General features: G+C 37.0%; 1 protein-coding gene across 1 annotated transcript in view; it reads right to left on the reverse strand.

Annotated features, from left to right (window-relative positions):
- Positions 1 to 6036: 6036 nt before the first annotated feature.
- rbfox3a (RNA binding fox-1 homolog 3a) overlaps positions 6037 to 13400 on the reverse strand; it is a 128895-nt gene continuing 121531 nt past the window's right edge. The window contains exons 8-9 of the mRNA XM_046069695.1: positions 9307 to 9385; positions 6037 to 6136 (exon numbers count right to left, since the gene is read on the reverse strand). Coding sequence (XP_045925651.1) covers positions 6092 to 6136; positions 9307 to 9385 — 124 coding nt within the window. The 3' untranslated portion in view covers positions 6037 to 6091. The remainder of the gene's footprint in view (positions 6137 to 9306; positions 9386 to 13400) is intronic.

Below are 13400 nucleotides of genomic sequence, written 5' to 3' on the forward strand. Positions count from 1 at the left end.
GTTTTGCCATATGAATACTGCAAATGAATAAGTCATGTGAGGTAGAATAAAAAGTTGTAAAGCCAAACCATTTCCTAAACCTAACCATATAGTTTTGTTGCCTAACTGTAGATTTGTTGCTTAAACTCCTTTTTACAACGTTTACCACGTGTCACATCATGTGACTATTGGTCACGTGACTTATGTAACCTACTTAAGCGGTGGTGACCAAATGGTCATATATGTCGTTTTAGGTACAATTGACAAGGACATGTTGCTCCACTTTGTTTCACATTAATAACACCTTTGAACACTCTTTTTTTTGGCTGGCTGCTGCCTGCTGTGGTGTCAAGGGCCAATAAACTGACTACTTGTGGTCTCTGAAACAAGCTTAAACAAACAAAAGGGCAGCAAATAAAAAATTAAGTGTCTTGCCCAAAAGGTGGACGATATTAAGGAAACATTGCTATAGACAATAAAACATACCGTACACAATAATTTGACCACAGGCACATAAAACGACACCAAAATCGATCTAGACAAAAACTGAATTAAAGCTTTTTCTTGCCTAATAAAATGTTGTCTAACCCCTAACCACTGATATATAAGCATACAAAAGTTTTTTCTTTTGATTTATATTTTCTTGTTCTGTAGTATATGAACCTCATGTAAATATAACTAAATAATAGACTGATACTACACTGTTACACTTCTTTTTAAGATACACAAATACTGGCAAATGAGTCTCAAAACCTTATGACAAACATACAAAAATTGTAAAGTGCATGGAAGAGCGAGGGACAAAAAACCCCACAAATACCAGATTTTTATTTACATTACAGATTATGAAAAGCAGTTCATATCCCATTACCACCGAAAGTACATTCTACTCTATGGAATACATAAGCATGTTCTGTGTATAAGAGTGAATATCTAATATCTAATGTTTAATTAAGGATGAATCAAATTTTGTCAAGTACCAGGCTTGCCGCAACTATATTGCCACCAATATTTGAATTATTCATGGTTGTACATTAGACTTTAAAGGACAAAGTTGGCATTCTAATGTTTTTAAACTGTCAACAAATCCATGGCTATTAACTTGCTATGGAGGCCCATGGCAAAATTGAGCGGTTGGGCCCCATTCCTCTGACATTAAAATTGGAATATAAAACATACAAACACAAGATTTGGGCACAGTGAGGACCTGTCAAGATCAAATAATAAAGCACGGCCTTAATACCCTTATCATGTAATTTAATTGCTCTAGTAATGCACATTTTCACTTAAGTTAGTCCAAACCAAAATACTTTCTAACCTTTCAGTGACAGCAATTTGTTCTTTCTGAAAATTTAAATCATTAAAAGTGATACCCACTGCAATGATGTGGCTCATTGATATGTTTTTAACAGCAATGGAGCTCTGTGGCACAGCAGGAATGAGATATATCAAATATGTTAGTAGGATCAATTCATTGTTGGTTTTGGTCTTCTAATGGGATTTGTTGCTAAAAGGAAAATTAACCTTTCAGTGCAATGAGTCTGAATACCATACAGGAAGGATTGTGGCAAACACGAAACTACAATACTATCATGTAGCATGATAGTAGCCCGACTATCCACTGAGGGGAAACAAAAGTGAGAAAGTTCTACAGAGTGCAGGGGCTTGTCTTAAAAGTGTGCAGACATGTTAGAATATTGCAACATTTTGTCTGTGTAAAGAAAAGGGAGTGGGAGATTTCTCCAATCCATACAGTAACAACGGCCTTAACACTGTTGGAAACAGCAGGAGAACTAGAAAAAAGACAATAGTGACAGGAAAAGACCATACCAGTCTAGTCAGTCTGATATATCTTCAAATGAGATCAGTGCTTATTGACTGAACTATCTTATCTCTAATCTGTGGGGTAAATTGCCTCGGTTGCTGCTTCTCCTCATCTTCTCTTCTTCCTATGCTACTGACTCCCCTCTTTACGATCCCATCAGGCACAGCAGGCACAGATGCTATTTACTGATTTGTGTGTGAATGTGAATGTGTGGCTGCGAGAGAAGGACTGAGATTGGTGGGTTACTGAATGCTTAGGTGTATTAGGGAGTGTTGCCTGTGTGTTGCCTTTTAGCATATGACACCTAAGCTGTGCAGCATGATGAAAGCATGAGAATACAATATAGCATGATGAAAAATAAAATCCAGAATAATGGAAATAATGTTTGAACAACAAAAAAGATGTCTCAAATCATCAACTCATAGTGCTGTGTGTAAACAGCTAGCTAACTAATGATAACCTGATAATGTAACACAATAAAGTAGCCTGATATGCTCTAGATTTAATGATATCAAAGCTACACTGTGGAGTTTCTGGCCATTAGTTGTGAGCGGGCTCCCATTTAATATACCTTAAGCCCTTGACGCCTGAATTTATTTACACTAAAAAAATGACATGAAATGAAAAACCAGTGCTTGCAAAAGGGTTATCAAATATGCACAAACAGGCATTGGGGGAATACAAGCGCTTTCTTGGCTGCAGTCTCAAAGGAAGAGGTGTGATGCGAATTTGCGACAATCGGCGTTAAGGAGTTAAGGTTATTTCAAGGTAACTGAAATGGGCCTGTTTTGACAAGATAGGCAGAAAACTGGCAAGCAATAAGATTTCAGATTTCAGCTTCGGAGCTGCTAAGAAAATTAATTTCCTTTGTATGATTATACTTTCGTTTTGCTTAACAATAACGTATGTGGAGCTTGTGTTCACATGATTTGATTTCTACCTATACCACAACTGTAATTTGTTCTTCTGATCAATAGGGGCGGTATCGAGAACCAGTTTCAAGTTGGAAATGTTTCCATGAACCATGGATTTGTTAAGACACCTGCATTTGGGTTCTGCTTATCAGTTCCTAACTTTGTGCATATTTCGTGGTGCTCCCGATTGAACTGCAGTGAGCATTTTACAGTCTATAAAAGTGTCACTTATCTGCCAGGACCTGCTACGCTGACCTAACATTATGTCATTTGGTACACAGTACGTCAACAAAGAATTCATTTCTGATTTTTTTCACATTGCCTTCTGGAGAACTTCTAAAACTGAGCTTCTAAACCTTTTCTGACCCAGGTCTCATTTTTAATTCCTAAAACCCCTGTTGATTTGAAGACAGATTTAAGCAGCTTCTCTGTTCTTTGAGTGACCCTCCAGGACTAATCAGGCTGCCTCTCTACACCGGCCTGGGGTCTGAGGCCATGTTGTTGTCTGCATGGCCATTCACAGGGTTACAGGAGACAAATGAATTTGCACCATTTTGTAATTGAATTATAGAAATGTCTCTCAAACAGTACATAAACGTGTGTTATACAATAAGATATTGATCGGATAATAAAACTATATTATAACACTATAGATGTTTTTTTGTTGTTAAAATGTATCGAGGACGGATCCTGACAAATTCAGAAATAAATACATAAATAAATAAACATCCTATTAAATGCACAAGAAATAAAGTAAATAAATAATTGTTGGCAGTAAATAAATTATACAATGAGATATAAATGTACAGTATATATCTCTTTTAATTAGCTTCTTTATTTATTGACCTTTGTTTATATATTTATTGTCCACTATAATCTTCAACTTTATTTATTCATTGCTTCTTTTTTTAAATATTTTAAAACATTTAAAATGTGTTTATTTGTGTGTTTTAATATTTTTGTCTGTTTAATTCTTCCTTTGCATTTTCTACCCCATTTCCACAATGGTATTTATTCCTCATTTTACATTTCAGGTGAGAAGTTTACCCCTTGAGACACAGCCCCTCCACATTTGCATAATGAGGCAGAAATGCATAGAGAAAAAGAAAAAGGGGGGACAGAAATAAATACCATTGGGGAAATAAATAGGGTAGAAAATTAAAAGGAAGAATAAAACAGACAAAAATATTAAAACACACACAAATGAATACATTTTAAAAAAGTAATTAATAAATAAAGTTGAACATTATAATGGACAATAAATAAATTAGGTAATTAATACAAAGGTGAATAAATAAAGAAGCTAAATAAATATATATATTCATTAAATAATTTAATTACTGCCTACATTTATTTATTTACTGTATTTTTTGTGCATTCAATAAAATGTTTATTTATTTATTGATCATTTATTTATTTCTGTATTTATTTCTGAATCTGTCAGGACCAGTCCTCCATAAAAATGAGCATATATGTTCCACTGTAATTACCAAAGAACATATATATCTAAATGTAGTAATTACAGAGATAATAATTAATTGGATCAGGTCGTTTTTTCTTTTTGTTGAAAAGCACGGGGACATAATGCTAATTCTATCCTGAGCGCAAACATGCTCTTCCTCCATCTCCATCACTTCTCCCATGGCTACCAGCTATAGGTGTGCTGGAAGCTGCACTGATGTTGCCAGGTACACGTCCAGTGTCTGACGCATTAAAATCCGAAACCACTATCGACACACCATATTTTTCCTGTGATTATGCTAATGTTACATTGTGAACCACATCTCCGATCTAGAAATAGATTTAGAGGCCTGATAACTTACACAAAAAGTTTGGATGAATGAAGAGGCAGACAGGAAGAGTCTGAGTCTGTATTACATTAAATATTATCTCCCAACACTGCTCCATGGAGCTTGGTGCCTTTGTTTTAGCTCTTGTTTTGTTTGTAAGGACCATTTACTATATGGTTGAGTCTCAGCTGCTCCCATCAACTCTTGTCAGCAACAGTGTCCTGCAAAAACACCAGGATATTTGATGCTGGACATTTAGCAGCTAAAGAGACAGATATATATTTCTCAGCAGTTGCTGAAGTCCTGCCCTGCTTCCAGACCTGCCCACATCAACACAAATCAAATGCGTCTGGTGTTGTGCTAATTGACAATTGTATTCTGGTGTAACAACTGACTAATCAGAGCTTTGTTGACGAAATTGAGAATAGGGACTTCCTAAATAGCTAGCTGTCTACATCCATGGAAAAACAATGACAGATTTTTGCTGAAAAGAACATAGGTGTACAGCTTTTCACAGAACTAACAAAAATACATTTATTGATCATCGTTAAAAAAAACTACTTATAGTTACTGCTATCACTACTTCTAATGTCCAATGAAAATGATATCATAAATAGCAAATGTGGGATTGTTATGTAGTATGTGCAGGTTATGAGGAAACATGAAACAATGAGAAGCGGTGTGGAAATAATGTACTTTTCTCCTTTAAAACCATTCAGCAGTAATGGGATACCTCCTGCCTCTGGCACTATGCCAATGATCAATGGCCTCTAACACACGCTGCCCATTTTGCAATGGCTGCCATAGCTCTTGCTCCACACCCTGCTATACATCACTTCCTCCTGCATTCAGACTCAGTAATGCATCATGGTCTTCCTTTGACCTTGTGGGTTTCATAATACATCACTTCCTGGTAGCCATTTCATTGCAGTTTCACCTACTTTGGGCTGAACAACTTTGAGTCAGTCAGAAACTCAGCTCCTGTTATTGGCTCACTTTGAATGGAAGCAGTTCTCGAAGGGGATGGAATGGCTGTATCACTTACTTTATAAATCTAATCTGGAATGTGTTGCTTAAACTGGAATTGCTGAATGGTAGTGTTAGTGTTAATGCACAGGGGGAAATTACTAATTGAAACAATAAAGTTAGGGAAATCCGATTAAAACTAACACAAAAGGCCACCTCAAAGGAACTGAGTTGCGGACCAATAACTTATTGTGGAAAAGATTGAGAATGAGGGAGAAGTTTCCTATTTCCACTCTTTCCCACTTTGTCCACATTGACTATTGTTGCTTTGTATCCACTACAGACATGTAAATGCAAACACTTTCAAGTCAACACAGAGTAACAAAATTTTCTTTTCCAAAATAAGTAAGCAACATTATTGAATAACAATGTGTACACTCTGTAAATTGGGAAGCAACTTGAGAACGATACTTTTATTTCCGGATCACATTTGCCACCTGGAAGCATTTTGTTTTTAGTTTTCCATGAAGAGGGTGAAGATGGTTATTTACTGATTTAATTTGTTGTTGTTTTTTGTCTGTTTTGCGGGCATGGAACGGGGCGTTTCCCCCTCTTTTCTAGTAGGGAGTGAAGCGACTGCACCCTCCTCTGTAAAGGCTAGCCTGCAACATCAAAGATGAAAAAGCTCCAATCAGTATTCAGTATTTTTCTTTGTTTGTAATATTAATATTAAAATGAACTTCTCTCTTTCCTCCAAAGAAACATTCCTCCCTTTATCACTTGTTTAATTCAGAGTGATGTTGTGCACAAAGTAGCTGGGAAATTTGTGAAGTGAAAGAATGTAATTGGATGCATGTGACTGCTGTATGTACATGAGCATGAATTTATAAGTTTAGATATTTTTTCTTTTTGATACTTGTTCCCAACTTCCATAGCATATTCTGTATGTCGTTATACAACATGTCCATGTGTAAGGCACTGAATCCCTAACAGTAATGCTGTTTTGCTTTTGATGAGACGCCTCATGGAAAATATTCAAAACATACATGTCTTTAAGCTTTAATGTCTCTGAAATAGAATAATGATTCTCAGAACTGCCAGAGACAGACACATTACAAGTTTAGTGCTTTTTATCTATAGCTTCTAGTGGAAAAAAATACACATGGCATTTCTTGCTTTCGACCACTGTGATAATCTTTGGATGACAACTTAACTATCCCAAAACTACTAGTTGGCATTAAGAAATTGTATTCAAAACAAAACAAGATGGTTTCCTAATTCTAATTTCTCCAGTGTAGCTGAATAGAGACTGAGGGAAAACTGGATCTGTATTGCTCTCCATGTTACAGGTACTGAGGCTCTGTTCAGACTAGCCCCTTATCACCAGATAAGAAGGTCAATATTGGACAATTCTTACATTCTGTTCCAAAATTGTTTCACGCCCAATGTCTACTTTTTTCTACAGTATTGATTAGAATAAAATCGATTAAGCAAAACCAGAGATATTGTATAAGCCTGGCACCTACATTACTTACAATGCAACTTTGGTTCTGTTATTGTAATAATATTCTTAGGTTCAGGGATAGATTATGTTTATAGCAAATAAACTATGGTTAAGGTATTGTTCTGACTAGTTAACAAAAAGACTTGGTTAAGGTTAAGCAAAGATCATGGTAGGGCATTTCATAATATATTGTTCACGATAATTTTGGTAAAAAATTTAATTTGGCAAAAAAAAACTCATGTCGTGATAATGGCAATATTCCAACTTGTTGATGTAATAATTTCATACTGTTATGCACAGCAACAACGAGCATAGCTGAAAGTAAAATTAACATTGCTGGAGTTAGTTTTAAAAATGGGAACAAATTTAGTAGTGTGGAAGTGGTTTGGTTACAAAAGAGCAGATGTACAACAAACCACAATAATATGCAAGAAGTGCAAGAAGTGTAACAACAAACTTTTTTCCCCAGTATTTTGTCACATGGTAAAGAACATCATAATCACAGAAATACCCTGAAATATTGTGATATTATTTTAAGGCTGTATTGCCCACCCTTAGATCATAGATTATAAAAATACAAACATTATATTTGAAGGTCTGTGATGGGACATCACCTCTGGTCTCCTGCAAGAAAGTCTGACATGCTACACTCTATTCACCAGCCAAGCTTCACAGCCTTACTTTCTACTACAGCCTTACTTCCTACATAAAGGACACACTGCTTCCTGGACTGATAGTGAATGTTAGCACTGGACATAAATAATGAGGAGTGAATTGTCCAATATGGATGAAATTTGTAGGATAGTGGGTAGGTTCAGACAGACATTAGTACTGCGTGAAAATAGACAGCCACCTCATTCATTTCAACAAGGCCAATTTGTTGCACAAAGGCAATGCAGAGGGCTTCAACAACAAAAAACCCCTCACCAAATCAGTGAATTGGTTACCTAGTCCTGCCCATAAAGCCTGCATCCAGATGTCTGCCATCCTCTATACAACCACACAGAGGAGTTTGGTCTAAACTCACAGGGCTTGAAAGAAACACTAATCAAAAATCATCTTTTCTATTTATGTAGAAAATAGAATTTGGGACAAGAACCACACAAAGCACAATGAATGGATTCATTAGCATTTAAACTTTTGCTCATCTGGAGACATTTTGGGTATTCACTTATCCAACCCATAATTTTATATTTATCAGTCTCATCATTATAACATAAATGTGACAAGTTTGGTCTTACTAAGTTTTGTTTCAGTCAGAATGTAAGGCATGAGTTTGAGATTATCTGAGTTTTTTTTATATTGAATATGGAAGGATGGGGAAAAGGGAGGACTAATTTAAAGAAAAAAGAGAAGAAAGTGTAGAGTAATAAGAAGGAAAACAAAGGCCACTGTTTTAATTAAGTAAATGAAGAGGAAATAATGGTCGTAATTAATGAAGGCTTTTAGCTAGCAGCTGCACTAGGGGAGGAAGGGGGGTGTTTGAGGCGGGTGGGGGCTTTCAATTTCCATTACAAGTACTCAGCATCGAGCTTCATCTGTCTGGAATCCAAGTTTGGTTTGCTACCAATAACTTTAATTATCCCTCTCCTTCTCCTACTTTTCCTTCATTTCTGGTCTATCATTCTCTCTTTCTACTTTAATTTCCCATGGCACGTTGAAGCATGTACTAGATGGTCGTTAATCTTTGGAGGAAGTCCCTACCCACACCCACGAAAGAAAACAAATTGTACTTTCTCTTTCTCCCACATCTTCTGTGATGCTCAGTTTCTTTCTTTTTAAAGATTTTTTTTCATCTTTGATGTTAGCTGCAAAGCTAGCTAAAAACAAACATTAACCATTCGACTATCTCCCTTTGCAAAACTTGAAGAGACTGTTTCCTGTGGAAGGAATTCTCAGTCTGGATTTCAAGCAAGTAGCTTCAGGCCAATGAAATTGATTGGGGAGTTTGAGAATAAGGCAATGTCCCTTTTTCATTTACTGAAGTGGCAAAGATTCACATTAAACATTAAAATCTCTCAAAGGGAAACACAACTCATAGGAACCTTTAGCTCATTTGTTGAATAAACTATTAATAAAGTATGTCAGCAAATTATTTATTTTATTTTTATTTACAGTTAGTAGTTAAGTTGGTTTAGTAGTTCATATGAATAGGTTAGTTGACATTTTCTGTTGTAAAATTGATGTTCTGTAAAATGAAACATTTATGTGTCTGGGTACAGTGTGAGGATGCTGCTCCATTTAATCACGATAGATACAGTATTGTGCACATGCAGTCTGACACAATATTCAGACAGTCAACAGCTAAGAAATAGGAGACACACTCACCATAGTGCCCACGCTGTATGTGGCTGCAGGACCAATCGTATGGTGGTAGGGGTCTGCTGTTGCATAGACTCTGCCATAACTATAAAACAGAAAACAGGCAGAAACAGTATTTACTATGACAATAACTTCTCAAAGATGTTAACAAAAATGTAGCTGGATACACCGCAAATATCAGGGCCTGCATTTATCAGGTATATCAGGACAGTATCTCTCCAGGGAACTGAGCACAACACTAGGATTTAGATCAATCCTAACTCAGATAAGGAGATGAGTTAGAAACTCAAAAAAATACTACTTAAGCAATCATTTGCATCCACTGGATAGTCTCTTGGTCCATTCGGCTACAACATCAAGACAGGGCTGGATTAACTTGCTAGGGGACCCTAGGGCAGATTTGAGCTTTGGGCTGCTATTGAACCCCTGCTACTCCCACTATCATTGAATTGTTTGTGTATCTTGTTACCTTTAAGTTCCCTTCAGGTACACACAGTAGCAAACAGCAAGAATACACATTATTATAGTTTGCCCAGAAAGCATTCAGTATTCACATTCTAGAATACTATCTGCCTCAGATTTGCATGTCAATTAGTTTGTGGTCATTTATTTAGACACATAAAGTTCTAGGTATGGTTCTGGTTGGAGTGATTACATCCCAAACTAAAGTAAGAATGCTATCAGTATTTATTTGAACAATTTATTTAAAACTTAAAATTCTACATTTTAATTTATCTACTTTCCATATGTGTGTAAACTTAACATTCTCTTGTATTTACCACCTGCAAGGAATTTCTAACAGGTAAGGCCAGCTCTGCAGCTTTGAATGAAATTTTTTTTTATGACTCACTGGATTCACAATCAGACTTGACAATCAGATATAAAACTATATGGATTCTTGTATTAAAAACTCTAACCACCAGACATAAACCATGTACATATTGGCTTTGATTGAATAGACTTGATAATGGATAGGGAATGCCAACTAACCAAAATGAGTATCCATTAGACATTATGCATTGGGTCGTCGATTTTAACTAGGGTCCAGAGGAGAGATCTATAATCATTTCCCTTTCTCACTCACGCTAAGGACAGGCATATGGGATGAAAATGCAATCGATGTCTGCCTATAAATGTACGTTGTAAAGGTGAGAGTGTGTGATTGCAATGATTTGTTTTACCTCGTTCAATTGATGAGAAAAAGGGGACGAGTGTTTTATCTTCTGGATGATGGGGAAGGATTGCAATAAAAGTAACATCAGCCAGAGAGGAAAAAGAGAGAGAAAGGTAAGAAAATAAATGGGCAGAATGATAAGAGTAGTAGATGGCTGAAGGGAGACAGAAGATTATGAATAAAGAGAAAAATGAGAAAGAATTTGAAAACTGAGAGCGAAGTCATAGGGAAAAAAAAGGAAATATAGGTTTGTAAAGAGAAAAAAAATGAGAAGACAGACGTTGAATCAGGGGACACAGAGTAGGAAGGTAAAGCGAAGGACAGGATTTCTCTGATGTGTCCCATTCCTTCCCCCATGTTGTCTTCCTCTTCACCTCTTTCTCGCCTTACTGTCATCTCCCCTAGTATCTCTTTCTGTCCGACTCTTGAAGCTTATTGCCAGTCTTTTTACCAGCACTGGTTTGAAACTAATCCCCTTCCTCAACATCTCTCTCCTTTTTCATTCCACCCCTCCATCCTTCTTTCTCTGATGCCACCAGACTGCTTTATTTATGTTCCTCTCTTCCTGTCTTGTTTTTTATTCTCCTCTAAAAGTAAAGGGAAGCCAACATTGGTCTGGAGGGCAAAGATAAGAGGCTGCACTACTATGTGTTAGACTACCTGTTACAGAGGGAGAGCTAAAGAAGTAATGAAGGAAGTAAGGATAGTGTTTAGGGCTACAGAAAATAATTACTTTCCTCAATGATTAATCACTACTTTTTTGTGTATTAGTTTCAGTCCAATCTGACACACAAGTTGCTGTAATCAGTGTGACTCACTATTTTTTTTTAAAATGGTAAATGATATTTACTAAATAAACACAAATATATGTCCATAAATGAGCTCAGAAATCAGACGTTTTCTTCAATATCAATAGTAATCCAGTGATTGTTGTCTGTTTCCATGCTTGAAGTGCCAACAGAAACTGCTATTAGCTTATACAGATAAAAACCTAGAACAGTAGAATAGTACCACTGACAAGCTATTTGATGACATTCTGAGTCATTACAATATATGTCATGTCTAACTATAACAAAACATGGCAATGAAATACCGATAAACTGTTCCTCTGTAGGGCCACTAACTACGTAGAACTGATGAAAACCTACATGAATATGAATGTCATGTAATTTATGTATCCATAGGTTAGACTATTGTCTTTTGTATCTGTGTGTTCATTTCAAGATGAATGCCCTTTTGTAAAGATAATCCAGGCACTATGATGGCTTTAGGGGCCTGATCAGACAGAGCGTGCTGTGAAAAACAAAAAGCAATACGGTGCAATTTTTTAAATTGTTGCAAGGAAACCTTATTTTGCTGTGTACTAATTTAACTAATAAGATTTGTACAATTTTGGTTAAATATGTGTGTATATATATATATATATATATATATATATAAATAGAAAGGTGGGGGGCACTTGCCCTCCTTGTGACTGAGGGTAATAAGCTGCTCTCAAACAGTACACTGGGCACAGGAAAACAGTGTTTCAGCACTGTGCAAACGTGGACAAACCAGACATGTTAATAGATTTTATTTATCAATTAACAAAATGCAAAGTGAGTGAACAGAAGAAAAATCTAAATCAAATCAATATTTGGTGTGACCACCTTTTGCATTCAAACAGCATCAGTTCTTCTAGGTACACTTGCACATAGTTTGTGGGGCAGGTAGGTTGAACCAAACATCTTGGAGAACTCCTCACAGTCCTTCTGTGGATTTAGGCAGCCTCAGTTGCTTCTGTCACTTAATGTAATTCCAGACAGACTGGATGATGTTGAGATCAGGGCTCTGTGGGGGCCATACCATCACTTCCCTTGTTCCTTGTTCTTTGTTACGCTGAAGATAATTCTTCATGACTTTGGCTGTATGTTTTGGGTCTTTGGTCTATTCAGCTCAATTAAATTTTAATGAATATAGTGCCAAATGACAAAAACAATTATCTCATAGCACTTTTAATAAAAGAGCAGTTTTAGACCAAACTCTGTGATGTTATTTACAGAAAAAAACAATTCCCACCAAGAGCAAGCACAAGGCGAAAGAAGCAAGGAAAAACTTCCTTTTAAGAGCCAGAAACCTTAAGCAGAACCATGGCTCAGGGTGGGCGGCCATCTGCCTCGACCGGTTGGGGTGAGGGAGTGAGAGAGAGAGAGAGAGAGAGAGAGAGAGAGAGAGAGAGAGAGAGAGAGAGAGAGAGAGGGGGCAAGAGAAGGAGGGAGTGGTACAGACTGAATGAACAATGATACAGATATTTATAGTAATGTTAATTGATAATAATAATAATAATCACAATATGACTAGTAATAATAATTATAGCAAAGAGTGTCGAGCAGGAACACGGGAGCAGCAGGTGACTCGCAACCACAGATCCAGACTCCACAGCTCCAGAGCCAGAAACACCTGCAGGAAGTGATAGGAGGAGAGAGGAGAGGGACGAGAAAGCACAAGACTACCGGAAAGGGGAGAAGTTGTGTTAGTAACATGCAATAATGGGATGAGGTTGCATACAGAGGGAGAGAAAGTAGAGGAGAGAGGAGCTCAGTGCATCATGGGAAATCCCCCGGCAGTCTAGGCCAATAGCAGCATAACTAAGGGATGGTTCAGGACTCACCTGAGCCAGCCCTAACTATAAGCTTTATCAAAGAGGAAAGTCTTAAGCCTACTCTTAAATGTGGAGATGGTGTCTGCCTCCTGAACCCAAACTGGAACCTGGTTCCACAGGAGAGGAGCTTGATAGCTGAACGCTCTGGCTCCTAGTCTACTTTTGGAGACTCTAGGAACCACAAGTAACCCTGCATTCTGGGAGCGCAGTGCTCTGGTGGGGTAGTAAGGTACTATGAGCTCTTTAAGATAAGATGGTGCCTGACCATTAAGAGCTTTGTAGGTA

This window comes from Micropterus dolomieu, linkage group LG14 (assembly GCF_021292245.1).
Source record: "Micropterus dolomieu isolate WLL.071019.BEF.003 ecotype Adirondacks linkage group LG14, ASM2129224v1, whole genome shotgun sequence".
Taxonomy (NCBI): domain Eukaryota; kingdom Metazoa; phylum Chordata; class Actinopteri; order Centrarchiformes; family Centrarchidae; genus Micropterus; species Micropterus dolomieu.